General features: G+C 35.2%; 2 protein-coding genes across 2 annotated transcripts; both read left to right on the top strand.

Annotated features, from left to right (window-relative positions):
* The first annotated feature begins 257 nt into the window (after positions 1-257).
* LOC149393997 (ER lumen protein-retaining receptor) lies at positions 258-3,567 on the top strand. The gene is made up of 6 exons (XM_089617764.1): positions 258-538; positions 1,854-2,119; positions 2,242-2,357; positions 2,944-3,017; positions 3,110-3,173; positions 3,267-3,567. Exons 1-6 carry the CDS (start codon positions 448-450, stop codon positions 3,301-3,303), a joined length of 648 nt encoding a protein of 215 aa, XP_089473890.1. The 5' UTR covers positions 258-447; the 3' UTR covers positions 3,304-3,567.
* A 5,221-nt stretch (positions 3,568-8,788) lies between these two features.
* On the top strand, positions 8,789-11,405 carry LOC149393996 (1-aminocyclopropane-1-carboxylate oxidase homolog 1-like). Its single transcript, XM_089616526.1, has 3 exons — positions 8,789-9,364; positions 10,042-10,366; positions 10,955-11,405. The coding sequence occupies exons 1-3, from the start codon at positions 8,853-8,855 to the stop codon at positions 11,201-11,203; spliced, it is 1,086 nt and encodes a 361-aa protein (XP_089472652.1). The 5' UTR covers positions 8,789-8,852; the 3' UTR covers positions 11,204-11,405.
* Positions 11,406-14,679: the final 3,274 nt, after the last annotated feature.

Below are 14,679 nucleotides of genomic sequence, written 5' to 3'. Positions count from 1 at the left end.
TCGTGTTCATAATTACAACTTACTATTTCTAATTTTTTTTTATATCTGAGTTATTATTTAATTAAAATGGTTTAAATATATATTAAAAAGTTGTAAAAGAAATACTAACTTTTACGTATGATAAGTGATAACCAACATCCGTTCACATTATTATCTAAATTAAAATTTAGCAAGCCTCCCAGGCAACGCCGGAGCTTATTTATTGTTTTTTTCAATATAAATTGATGAATAAAATAAAATGTAGTACTAATAAATAAACAAATAAAAAAGAAAAGGGAAAGACCGAAGCCAGAGTGGTCGTTTGCGTTTTATGGGGGGTTTGTAGGGAGATCTGGAAAGGCCTTGCAAACAAGAAATTGTCCGGAGGAACTTCCTTTGCCGTTGATCCAATCACTCTCTCTCTCTCTTCCCACATTTTCCATCTCTTTCTCTTTCTCTCTCTCCAAAATGAATATCTTCCGACTAGCCGGCGATATGACCCATTTGGCGAGCGTCCTCGTCTTGCTCCTCAAGATCCACACCATCAAATCCTGTGCTGGTTCGCTCTCTCTCTCTCTCCGATATTGAATTTGTTGAAGAAGTCGTTGATTTGGTGAAGGAAAAAAACAAATTGAATAAAATGAATTTAAATCACCTATGGTTAGTCGAGATTGCTCTGGCATTGTGAGATAATATTTGTTTTTGTGTTGGGTGTGGGATTTGGATTCGAAGGGTATTAGGTTATAATCAAATTAAGATTGATTTTTTGACGAAGCTTTGTTGGGTATAGTAAAGTAGGTAGCTTGGAAATGCGCGAATTGGGGGATTCAAATTACACTAATCAAATACTTGTTCTTTACTTGCGCGTCGCTAAACTGGTGTGTTCTCTCTATAGCTGCATTTATGTTCTTGGTTCTTTTGGGTAAAATAAATAAAGAAATCATTTAGGGCACATCATTATAAGTTGTAGAAGTTCAAAACCCGTGTTGAGTTTTGAGTATTTTGATTAAGGGTTGGGTGTTTTTAAGGCTGCTGTGCTGATACTTTCTCCATGTTTAATGGTACATTGTCCTTTTGTTTTTATTTTTTTTTTATATATGAATCTATACTTGATATTAGAGGAAAATGACATGGTTTGGTTTACATTAGAAATTCATATGATTTATGTATGAAGTATAAAGACTAATAAGCATCAATTTTTAACACTTGCTTAAGTACCATGGTTTCTATTTTTTTTTTTTTTTTTTTAAATCCCGTGAACTTGCATGAATAATATGTTGTTTTGTTCACACATTTGAGTCACACCCCGTGTATTTGATACCTTGTTAAGTATCTTGGGATTTCATCTATCACAAAACCGATATAAAGTTGAGTTTAGTAATTGATTACCTTATCTGATATAATGGCGGTCCTGACTCGGTCCTCTCTCTCCACACTCACAACCCCACCTTCCTGAGTCAACAACATCTCAGCCCCCATGCTTTCTGTCGCTATAATATAGATATTTTATGACTACATTACGCGTTTACTTCTAGTCGATCAACATGTTGGGAAATAATTTTTTCGGGTTCCTGAGCAAGAAGAAACAGAATTGATTATTTGAGGAGGTTGTCTTTTTGGGGTCGGTGTGTTTGTTTGCGTTTGGCTCGGTATTAGGCCAAAATTCAACTAGCTTTCGATGTATGTTTCCCATCATATATATTAATAATACCTCACTGTTTTTTTTTTTTTCAAAAATAGGAAAGAAATATTCTTAGGAAAATCAAGACTTCACTGTCCGAAGCTCAAGTTAGATGAGAGTTTTTCTACGTGTGTGACTTCACTGTCTTTAGTGTTTTCTAATGGAGCTTTTGACTCCCTGTTCTATGGTGCAGGAATTTCTCTAAAGACACAGGAACTGTATGCTATCGTCTTCATCACGCGGTATTTGGATATATTTACGAACTTCATTTCGATCTATAATACAATCATGAAGCTGATATTTTTGGGGAGCTCGATCTCGATAGTTTGGTATATGAAGCGCCACAGGATAGTTAGAAGATCTTATGACAAGGACCAGGACACATTTCGCCACTACTTTCTCATGATCCCTTGTGTGATCTTGGCCCTACTTATTAATGAGAAGTTTACTTTCAGAGAGGTAATTCTCTATGGCCTCTCTATGCTCATATGTCTTAACAGTCTTAATATATATATAAAAATATATATTACCTTTATTCATTATTCACTTTTAGTTAAGATGGGAAATTTATGTGCATGAAGGTAATGTGGGCATTTTCCATATATTTGGAAGCTGTTGCGATACTTCCACAGCTTGTTTTGTTGCAAAGGACGAGAAACGTTGACAACTTGACTGGCCAATATGTTTTTCTACTCGGGTAACTTCCTAATTCATTGTTTATCTAATATAAAACTGAGTATCGTAACAACTAGGTTCCATCATTTATATTTGTTCACTTTCTCATTCATTCATTGCGTAAATGAAAATTATTCTAAAAATTTGGAATTCACGAGAGTTAGGTTTACATATACTGTGCGATTATCAAAAGATTTAAGAAAAATCGTACTGGGAAATCATAACTTAAGTTCATAAAGAAGTGAAGAGGACTTTCAATTTGGTTTCCTGTGATGTATGAAAGTCTCTTACACAAGATTTATAATTTTGTACTAATTTGAAGATCTCTAGTTCCGGAATCTTAAAATTTTGTTACGTGTACTTGAAGTTGAAGTATCAGATTCCAAGCCATTGATGATCATATAGGGACATTTTGTGTGTGTAGTGTATATATATTGAGTAGATGTCGGGTATTATTATGATACAATGGCTGCAAAGAAGTGAGATGCCCGAACTTTTTCTTGTGAATTCGGAGTTTGATCTCAGAGCTACGCGTAACTTGATTACTTATGATTAGAATAAGCGCTTTTATAATCAGTATACTTATCTCATTGCTTGTCTAATTCCAGCGCATATCGAGCGTTGTACATATTGAATTGGGTTTACCGCCACTTCACCGAGGAACACTACGTTCATTGGATAAGTAAGATTACCTTCTCAGCCTACTTGCAAATTATTATTTTTTTTTTATATTTTTTTTAACACCTCAATTATATAATTTATCTCTTATTCCAGCATGGATAGCCGGGCTTGTCCAGACTTTGCTCTTTGCAGATTTCTTCTACTATTATTTCCAAAGGTAAGCTTTTTCCTCTCTCTCCTTAATTTTTCTGTACCACGAGCAAAATGATTAAGGGTATCGAATTGTGACCTCGTTTTCAACATTTTGCAGTGTGAAGAACAACGTGAAGCTCGAGCTACCGGCTTGATTAATTGTTGAGTTTTTCTTGTTGGTATGAAAGGCATATGAGCAAGAGATAGGATTCTTGGCCTTTGCTTATGTTGAGCTTTGTCCATTCGGGCTTCAGAAGAAATGTGTTGGGATCTATTAATTTCACCATCATTTCAAGAGCAATAGTTCATTTTTAAAGTGTCGTCTGTTTTAGATTCGGTTCTCATGTAGATTGCTTTTACTTTAACTCATATCTGTACTGAATATATTTCGGAAAACTAGGATTAATATCATACTCTTACTTTTTTGAGTTTTAGAGACGTAGATTATGGTTAGGGATAGCAATGTTACCCATACACCCATGAACTCGTAAGACCTTATCCGTCACGGGTGAAGTTTTACCCGAATTATTGCTTAAGGTATGAATATTACTTTTAAAAATTATATGAGTACGGGTACGGTATGATTTTTAAGTACCTTATCTAGGATTTGTTTATTTTTTTATTAATAAATCTAATATTAAATAGGTAAAAAAAATTACCCACGAGTTACCATGTATCTTCTAAAGGTTTTATTCAGATTCAAACCCATTAAAAATAAATAGGTTTGGATAGAGTATGATTTAAAAAAAGAAATTGTGGGTAAGGTCTGGTTTTGCAGGAGACTTTACCCATTAATATCTCATAATTATGGTTTTGAGACCTATAATATTATTTAGAGACTTATATATATATATATATATATATATATATATATATATATATATATATATATTATATTTTCTGGAGAGTGTCTCAATGGTTTGAAAGCTATGTTATGTCAAATTTCCGTCAAGTATATTGCATTGCATCCATTACATATGAGTCAAGTTATACGATTTATTAATAAATGAAATAATGTTAGCTTTGTGAGAGGATATGATAGTATGACATTGCTTTCGGCACAAGTTCGAACGGTAATCACAGATGTAACAACTTTTTGTTGCATTACGTAAAAGGAAAAAGTCTTTTCTTTGTGGTAGTCTTCTCCTTAACTCGTTTGGTAGAAGGAATATGAGGAATTTACATAAATCCGTCTCTCATTCTATCTCTCTCTGCAATGTTTTGTACCATGTCTACAACAAACTTCGATCCGTTTATGGTACTAGTCTTCTCTTGGCCAAATCGCATATCACCTCGACAAAGACCGATTGTATTGCGAATGAGTATTCCGACAAGACCTTCCAAAACATTAATCTTCCTAGCAAGCTAGGGATTTATCTGCGTTGATCTCTTACACATATGAAGATAAACCATTTTAGGAAACCACCAATAAACATGTCGAGCGACCATAAAACCTACTACTGGATTTTCAAAATACACAACACGCACAATAAATAGATGGTTTTTAGACAAAATTAAAAGATATATTATTTATGTAAGCGGTCATTAATTCAGGGTAAACGTCTATTGACAAAATTCAGTCAAAATGCATATTATAACACACGTAAAATTCCAAAAGGACATTGAATGTAATTAATCCGTGTAAGAATGATTTGTATGAGAATGAGATTAGTTGATGAAAGTTGAGAGAAGATTACATTATTGAGGATGTGAGGAAAATATGTGAAATTAGTAAGAGAAATAAGTTGAGAAGTTGAAATAAAAAATTCTTTATTTACAAATCTTACCGTTGTTCAACAGAATCTTTTGACAACATCATTCTCAACCGTTGGATTTGGTTGCATATCAGCAGGCTGTGATTTTTTTTATTTTTTATTTTTATATAAAATAAAATTTATAACCCAATTGGTAGGATATCCGATCGCTTATAAAGATTGATTATCACGTTTTCATAATCTACCGCTTGGAATCATGAAATTGTCTTTTGTTTCTTCTTCTTGTTAGCAATATTATAGTAATATTGACGTACATAAAAGACAAATTGCATGCATGAAAAGTACACGTAAAATAAATTACAAAAACCCGGTTACACCTTTATACTAAGAACCGGAAAACAAAATAGGTCGAAAAGTCGAGGCCCGTTGGACGGTCTCCTTGAAGCTTTTTATCGCTCTCCCATAGGTGCTGGAATTCGTGAGCGAAAGCCTCCCAGGATACAACGACTACAAGACGAGCAATGCACCACAAGACTCGGCTTCGGCGAACTAGAACCTGTGCGAAACTATCACCACGACAATGCAAAAAAAAAAAAAAGAAATTTTCTTGGGAAGAAGAGTGATTCGGGAACAGTGGGGAAAGTATGGATTTCATCCGTGTCCTGAATGAGAGCTCAAGACCCCTTATATAGGCCAAGGCAGAGAGGTTATGCGAATTTGAACCAGCCAGAAAACGCCCGCGTTTAATGCTCCTAATGAGGCCATTACAACCTGGCCATTAACGCACTTCTTAATCCTCTAACGTTCAGCCTTCATGGCGCATTGAAGCACGGCCATAAAGCACGGTTTCATGTTTAATTCCCAACCGTAACGCGCAACATGAGGAATTAAAACATTCAGAAGTGAAATTTGTAGTAAAAAGAAAGTCCGAGACCATTCCCGAAACCCGAGCCCGGCTCGGCTCGGCGGCGGCGCGTGTGTGTGTGCGCACGCGAGGGGTTAAGAGATAACCCACCCACACTCTCCTCTCTTGCACTTGCTTGACCACTAAAGAGAGAGGATAGTATATAAACACTACCACAACACACATCCCCAACCAATGTGGGACTCTTGGTTTTCACTTCCACAACACAACAACAATTGTGTTTCTTTAGCCTACTTTGTGCATCAATTTCTCATTCATCTTAGGTCCGATTTTGGCAAACAAATATTCGATTTTATAGCCCTCGTTACGAGGAATCCGTATCACTTGGAATTATTCAATTCCGATGAGTGTAACCCACTCAAATTGTTGCCACAAATCAGTCATCCACATGATAATAAATAAAATTTATTAACCACATTCCAACACTTCTGTACAAATTGCTAACAAACTCTCGATGGATCCAATTTGCAATAATATTAGCAATAATTTATTATTATTATTATTATGTAAGGATGAATTAGTTTATGTAAGGATAAATTAGTCTTTTATCTATCTATTTGTTCTTATTTAGTTTCAAACTCGTGTATTCTCATCCTCAACTAACTATCGAAGTCCCTAACTTTTTATTTTTTATTTTAATTTTTTTTCCGACTATGTGGATTTCACAAGTACCTCAAAAAAAAAAAAAATTAAATTCCAACTATGAGGTTTTAGTGAAGCTAATGTTTGTTTGTAAGAGTGGATATCGTCCCCATCCACTAGGCAAGATGGACCAAATGGGCCCGCAGCCAGTTCGGCCCAAAAGGACAGGATGATCGTCAGTTCGGCCCAAAACCCAGTTCGCCCAAATGATCCTAGATGCAGGCGAGATCGGCCCAAATCAATAGAGAGGAGTTCTTTACTGAAGACCGAATCATAACTCGACCCGGGCCCATAAACGTTCCTAGACGGTCCCGCCAAGTGATTTGAATGATTAATTTCCTAAGAAACGGTCAAATCGCCTAAAGATGGGGATGGATGCGAGATTGGAGGATCGAAGACCGGTTCTGCTCGTACACGTGTATCGATCTGAAGAAAAGGGAGAATCAATGAGCTAGCTATAAAAGCCCACTTCATCTTCATTTTACGACTACTGAATTTCTGAGAGAAAAGTGCCATATGATTATACCTTGATTCGCCATAAATATTTAGACTTCTTGCTTGTCCTCTTTTATTTTTGTAAGATTTGTATTCGATCATCAATAAAGAAGCTTTCTTTCGCTTGTTTCTTCTAAAAAATCGTATTCTCCATAAATTTCTTTTGGATTTCGATTTAATCTTCATAATCGGATTCTGAGATCATTCCCTCTATAAAATAAATATACGAAGTAATTTAAATAAACTTGGTATAGATTGTTGGGACGAGAAATCGGTTCAACAATTTGACGCCGTCTGTGGGAAGCGCTATCAGAAACCTAACGCCGAAGAACACAGATCGGATCTGAAAGGATATCTTCTAACAGCGAGCACGAAATCCCAGTCTCTGGAGCCGATCTAGAGACACGGGCGAGATCGGCCCAAATCAATAGAGAGGAGTTCTTTACTGAAGACCGAATCATAACTCGACCCGGGCCCATAAACGTTCCTAGACGGTCCCGCCAAGTGATTTGAATGATTAATTTTCTAAGAAACGGTTAAATCGCCTAAAGATGGGGATGGACGCGAGATTGGAGGATCGAAGACCGGTTCTGCTCGTACACGTGTATCGATATGAAGAAAATGGAGAATCAACGAGCTAGTTATAAAAAATCATTCCATCTTCATTTTACGACTATAAATTTCTTTTGGATTTCGATTTAATCTTCATACTCGGATTTTGAGACCCTTCCATCTATAAAATAAATATACGAAGTAATTTAAATAAACTTGGTATAGATTGTTGGGACGAGAAATCGGCTCAACAATGTTTTTTTCATAAATATATCCAAAAGAAATTAAAATAAAAAAGAAAAAACTACCCCATGCCTTGTACCATTCAATTCAATGTGTTTTCTTAATATTGTTTTTAATCTAAAAAAACAAATAAAAATGAATGGCTACAAAACAAATTCGCACATGGCCTCGATTATATGAATACCTACTACGCTTTAATATTTTTGAGACAAGTTGGCCTAACTTACGAAGCACATGGGAGCCGACCATGTACTCTCATCTTTTCACTAGCTTTTTGTTTTTTTTTTTCCTTTTTCTTTTTATGAGTTAGGCGCATATGATTTCAAATGGTTTAGTAACTACTACGTATCTGGGACCCTCTAGTTCTATTTATTTATTTGCTTTAATTTTTCCTTTCCAAATTTTTTTTTATCTCACAGCACCGCACTTGAAATAGTGTTAGTAGCGTTCATATATATATATATATATATATATATATATATATATATATATAATATAAAAACAATATATGCCCGCATATTGTCTATTGCTTGGAATAATTAATATATTTTAATCTTACAAAAAATATACAAAAATATGTCTATAAATATTTAGGTTTGGAAAAAAATGTATTTAAATTTTTTGAAAACATTTTTATCTTTCTGATAAAAAAATTTTGGTACGAATGAACACTACTTGTATTTATGGTATGATCTTTTATTTTTTCTTTAAAAAAAAAAGTTAAAAAAAAAAAATTCACAAAACAAATGAACAGAGGGAGACTCTCCTCACGTATATAATAATAATAATAATAATAATAATAATAATAATATCTTAATTAAACATACCACCAATTACACGTTTTTGGTTTCTTAATACCCTCCAAATTATTTTTTTATTAATTAAATTAATTTAATATAATTACATTACAAATAAATCAACAAAGTAAAACTGCAATCAAATGGGCGGCCGACTTATTGTTAAAATCAAGAAAACTTTAACAATATCTATCTGCTTACTTCCACTATATGTGTTATGATAAATTAAAAACTTAAAAAAGTAGTTTACATGACCACTCTATAAGAAGAGAGAAAATCAAGTACACATCACCCTCACATAAAAGAAACAAACAAAGCAAAAATCTGAAAAAAAAATGTCTGAAATGAAGTGCAATAATGATGACGAGCGAATTGAACATCTCAAAGCTTTTGACAGCACAAAGCTGGGAGTGAGAGGATTAGTTGATGCCGGGATCGCCAAATTACCAAAAATGTTCATCAAGCCACGTCCCGAAGAAGAAGAGGATTATGTTGTGGCCCAAAAATCCGATAATCTTCGCGTCCCAATCATCGACTTCCAAGAAGGCCGCGAAAAGGTGGTGCAAAAACTGAGGGAGGCGTGTGAAAACTGGGGGATCTTCCAAGTGGTGAATCACGGAATACCGATTGACGTGTCTGAAAAGATGATCGAAGGCGTGAGAGAGTTCAACGAGGGAGACATCGAGGCCAAGAAAGCGTTCTATAGCCGCGAGTCGAATAAGAGTGTTACTTTCAATAGTAACTATGACTTGTATCTCACCGAAACCGTTAATTGGAGAGACGCTCTCTCGATTTCCATGGCCGGGACTAACCGTGTCGATCCCGACGATTTACCCTCATGTTGTAGGTAATTGTTTGAGTTTAGAAATTATATTTATTTCTTTATCATTTTTAAGCATCTAATTATTTACATGTAACATGTGATGCAAATATATATATATTCACACACACACACACATATGCAGATACGTTTGAACATACACTTCAAAAAATAAAATACGCTTATACATAATATTTGAACTTCATAATTTCTAAAAATTAGATTTTTAATTTTTACTTTTAATTTTATTATTCGATTACCTATTTAATGCATAAGAAATGATTAAGGATCAAAACGTCGGTTTTCAATTGTGACAGTTTTCAAGATGTCGATTTTCAAACATCACTGTTTATATATACTAGGAAAAAAGAGCTTCTAGACGCGACAAAAATTCGTGTCGATTTCTTTTTCGTGTCTGAAAGTATCTTTTGACAGTAGTGTCATCTCGCATAAACATAAAAAATCGATGGTTAAATTATATTTAAAAACTTCACTCGATTGTCAGGTTTCAATTTTGTTACACATAATATATAAATTTTGCCGAAGTAACAAAAAATCAGCGGGAAAATTAAATGAAAACGAAATAAACCACTTTTAAGAACCAGAGGCACAGATCGCCGACAAGGAGACAAAATAATGTGGCATTTCAATTGGTCCTATATGATTTCTTTTTGTTGATTTTTATCTGATTCTTCCGGTGTTAGGGACGGGACAATGGAGTATATAAAGCACGTCATAGAGTTTGGGAACGAACTGCTTGATTTACTATCCGAAGGTCTTGGTCTCAATACGGATCATTTGAGGTCCATGGATTGCAATGAAGGGAAACTTCTTGTTTGCAATTACTACCCAGAATGCCCCGAACCGGATTTGGCTATCGGCGTTACCAAACACACCGACAGCTCATTCATCACCATGTTGGCTCAAGATCAAGTTGGTGGTCTTCAAGCTCTCTACCAAAACAAATATTGGGTCGATGTTGAGCCTCTCCCGGGAGCCTTTGTAGTCAACGTTGGAGACTATCTTCAGGTATATACCATCTATGATTCTAAGATTATTTTGATTTCATTTCATATATTGATTTTAGCCCTATTGATTTTTATTTGTGAACATTGAATCTGCCTTTTCTTTTATTGAGTTTTATAGAAAATAGAAGTTTTCTTTTCAGAATTAATCAAGCTTACGAAAAATATAGTATTCCAAAAGTATGATTAAATGGAAAGTTTTTTTTATTATTCATTAGCAAGGTTTTTTTTTCCTTTCACTTTTATGACAACACATACATTTCATGTAAATTTCATTTATTGACAAGTATGTCACGAAAAAAATGTATCTAATGACAATTATAATCATAAAAGTGGAATAAAAACTTACTAATGAATGATGGGAAATAACACCTTTTCATTTAGTTATATTTTCGGAATAATCTCTATGAAAAATAAATAAATTAAAAAAATATAGAATTAGCATCATGTTACGATCATTATAATTTATTGAGCACAAAGAAGTCCCATGAACAATATTATTAATACCTACCACATTAGGTGCTTTATAGAATTGTTTATAATTTTGTTACATTAAATTTGTATTAATTTAATTTTAATTATTTTTTGGCAGCTGGTTTCCAACGACATATACCAAAGCAGCATGCACAGGGTGATACCAAGCCACAAATCAAGGATTTCCATTGCTTTTTTCTTCTCCGGACACGTCACTCAGCCAGATAGAATGTATGGCCCAATAAAAGAATTGACATCCCTTGAAAATCCTCCAAAGTACATACAAGTCAAAGTTACTGATCACATTGCCAAGTTTTATTCCGTTGGACTTCATCAGAAACCAGGCTTGGAAGATTATAAGCTTTGAATATTTTCGGCTCGAAATTGTGTGGGTTGTGTGTGATCGTATTTTTATGATATGTTCTGATGAATAATTTTAATACAATTTATGTATTGATGATACTAGGATATATTCTCTGCAAGAATTTACGGGTTCATTGTTGTCTGAAAACATTGTTTGTTTGTTGAAGAGATTATCTTTTCAATCAAATTGTGTTTGAACATTGAAATATATACCTCTAGTGCATTTATAAATTATTTCGATAAAATTTCTAACAATATTTCGAACAACTAAATAACAGCTAAATTTATAACATAATAATATAAGCAAATAATAATCAACTTAATGCTTTGCGGAATTATAAGAATAATTAGAGCAACCTGGTGAACAGTTCGACGGTCTTTTACGTATTGGGGGCAGTTGTCTGGGTAGAAACGTAATTCGCTAATTGATCAAGACACGTGAATAACTTTATCTACTTTTTTTTTTTGAAGGATAGCTGGAGGCTTTTATTAGAGAGAACGTATATCACCCAAAAATACAAATTTCGAATATCTTCTATCAAAGAAGAAAAAATCCCCAAAACGATAGAGATTCAAAACTAGCAACAATTTAACGTACATCATGTGTGGACTTCCGATAAGGGGAAGATTGATCACACTATCAATCGAGCACAATAATGGCTCTTTCCAATTACCCTTCGAGGTTAAAGGATGAACCAAAACGCTCGAGGACCTCTCATCATAGAGGAAGACGCTCGAGAACCTGTACCACCAAAATACCAAAAGATGACTCGAACTAAATGTTGTCAATGGTGCCCACAAGAAGAGTTGTAATCTTTATTTTGTGCATTTGATGTAATAAAATCTCATGAAGACTCTTGCTTGTAATTGCCTATTCATTCATTAATAAAGTTGAAACGTTCATTCATTCTTTCTTTGTTTGAAGCTTTATGATAAAACCTTAGTCTTTTAGTCCATAAACAAACTTAACAACTTACGAAGAAACAAATGTAGATTTGCATGAACAAACTCTTCGTAGTTTGCTTAAAACGATATATTCGCAATCTTAGGGTCAAAGGACTATTGACCTCAGTATGATTGTTAGAAGAATCTATGATGTTTGGTTATGAGGCATTGAGAGTTGGGGACTCTATAGTTCTTCTAGGTATCTTCCGAAGGTACTGAATTGACCAGTGCACTTCTAGAGACAATATAAGAACAAACCATTTAACCTCTTATGTCTCGAAGTCACTATGTATGAATTGCATCATGCTTACCTTAATCCTGAAATGAGACATGCCATTTCACACCTTAGTATTCTCATTTGAGAAAGTCAAAGTTCGGACTCACTATGTGATTCCGAACAAGGCCTATTGGTGAAGTACTAAGTTGTGAGTATGTCATGAGTAACTTTGTGAAGTTCTCATAGATATGGAATTCATGTACAAGATTGCTGAAATGCAATGTATGTCACCTCATGCTTTGTTCCTTGGAGTGTGAATAAATGAACTGGCCAGTGTCCAAATTGAGTCCTGACTCTTTTGGATGAAACAATGTGACTTGTTAGCTCCTCGTCAATACATTGTTTCTAACTTATTCACAAGCGACAAAGGAGTTGAGTAAATAACAGCTAGAAGGGTAAAATGGTAATTTAGTAAATCCCGACTAGCTGATGACATTCATGAAGGGTAAACATAGATAATATTCAGTGGATCCGCTCATCATAATTAGGTCGAATTCTTGAGTAGAAAATAAATTCATTTGAACCGAGAGATTTTCAGTGTCAGCTCTTTAGTGGAGTCAGTTGGCATTAAGCTAAACTTGGAAAAGGTTTGTGAACTTTTGAGTCCAAGTATTTAGCTCAAGCTTTGTTCATTTGGGTCCATGAGGTCACTGTCACGAATCACATCGATAGGAATTGTTAAACTGGAAGCTAAGTCAAAACAAGAACGAAAATTGTCGAAAGGGTATTTTTGTCTTTTGAGACATAAGGATGAAATGGATGTCAATAAATTTTGACAAGTTCATTTGATGACTTAATGTCACTCGGCCATAATATGATTAACTGGGCCTTGTGAATTAATTTCATTTCATAAGAATTTTAATGGGCCTTTCTCATGTTGTCATGAACAAATGAAGAAGCTTCTAGAAGCTCCTTCTAGAGAGACTTGGGCGCCTACCCTAATAGAGAAATAGGAGAGTTTATTTTGTGCATAAATGTATTTAGATACTTGCCAAAAGAAAAAGAGGAAACAAATTTCCTCCAAGAGGAAAGTGGGAATCGGCCAAGTGAGAGACAAGGCAAGGCCTTGAACAAAATAGGAAACAAATCAAGGCTTCTAGAAGCCTTGAGTTGGCCGAGTGTCTCAAAGGGAAAAAAGAGGAAATTGCTCATGAATATGTGATATTCTATAGAAGAGGAAACTACCTTATTGAAGGTGAGACCTCTCCTATAAATAGGAGCCTCATTTCCTCACATTTCATTCATCCTAAGTTTAAGAGATTGAGAGACTCTCTCTCTAGAACTTGGCCGAAAATCCTCTCTCTCTCTCTCTAGTTTATTTTCGATTTTTTCTTGTCTTGGCACCTAGGTCCTCACTCGACCTAGTGTTTAGCTCTGCGACTTCGAGACTCGTTCTTAAGTCGTAGTGTTAAAAAGTGCCCACTCACTGATTCCTTCTTTTCGAGTGATTTAGTGATAGAAACTTTCGTGGTTGCTCGAGGTGCCGAGGAAAGAAAGAGAGACGTGCTGCGAGGGGAGACGAGCGTTGCAAACTTTCCACAAGCTTCTTCAAAGTTCAAGCTTCAAGAAAGGTTAGTAAACTTCTAGCTCATATTGGTTTTTAATTACATGTACTTGCACTTGTCTAGGTTAGTAAAAACCGTTTTTACTTGTAAAAGAAAATTTTTAAAATTCCGCCGCTTACCGAAGCATTAATTATTTTCTTAAACCCTAGATCGATTCCAACACTAAACATCCTAAAGAAGTCAAAAACATCTCTAGGACACCAAAACCTCCCAAGAATGATGGACAGACCAACAAAGTCTAGGCTACTAACAAGCCAACTAAAAACTAAATTACAACAAAAACCAAATAAGCACCACCATCTATGAATCATCCCCCAGAACCCATCATGAACCTATAAATCACTAGCTACCCCATACATGAACGACCCCCAAGAGCCGAAAGTTAGGGTTGGTGTTGGTGGCCTATGTTTGATAGCAAAAAGACCCTCACCGCGGCGAACAGTGGAACCGGTATCGGCGCGAACAAACAGGCCCGAATCACCACCAAAGAGAGCGGAATCAGAGGTGACAAGTCGGCAACTGACTGTCCAGACCGTCGAGGGCAGCGACGGTGCCAAAAGGCGCCGATCTGAGGAGAAAAAAGCCACAACGAGGATCTTCTGTACTTGATGAAGACGACGGCCGGCGAGAGACTTCGAGGCAGAGCGCCAAAGGTCCTTCTCCAGATCCGGGGACGGAGAAGAGCTCAGGTCT

This window comes from Urtica dioica, chromosome 6 (assembly GCF_054948205.1).
Source record: "Urtica dioica subsp. dioica isolate 48M chromosome 6, U.dioica_male_clone48M_v1_H2, whole genome shotgun sequence".
NCBI lineage: Eukaryota > Viridiplantae > Streptophyta > Magnoliopsida > Rosales > Urticaceae > Urtica > Urtica dioica.
This window is presented reverse-complemented; position numbering and strand designations above follow the sequence as displayed.

Excerpts from the sequence above, each read along its gene's own strand:
- LOC149393996 (XM_089616526.1), top strand. The coding sequence starts at position 8,853 with ATGTCTGAAATGAAGTGCAATAATGATGACGAGCGAATTGAACATCTC. Across the intron at positions 9,365-10,041 it reads GATTTACCCTCATGTTGTAG|GGACGGGACAATGGAGTATA; the intron begins GTAATTGTTTGA and ends TTCCGGTGTTAG. Across the intron at positions 10,367-10,954 it reads ACGTTGGAGACTATCTTCAG|CTGGTTTCCAACGACATATA; the intron begins GTATATACCATC and ends ATTTTTTGGCAG.
- LOC149393997 (XM_089617764.1), top strand. The coding sequence starts at position 448 with ATGAATATCTTCCGACTAGCCGGCGATATGACCCATTTGGCGAGCGTC. Across the intron at positions 539-1,853 it reads CACCATCAAATCCTGTGCTG|GAATTTCTCTAAAGACACAG; the intron begins GTTCGCTCTCTC and ends TCTATGGTGCAG. Across the intron at positions 3,174-3,266 it reads TTCTACTATTATTTCCAAAG|TGTGAAGAACAACGTGAAGC; the intron begins GTAAGCTTTTTC and ends AACATTTTGCAG.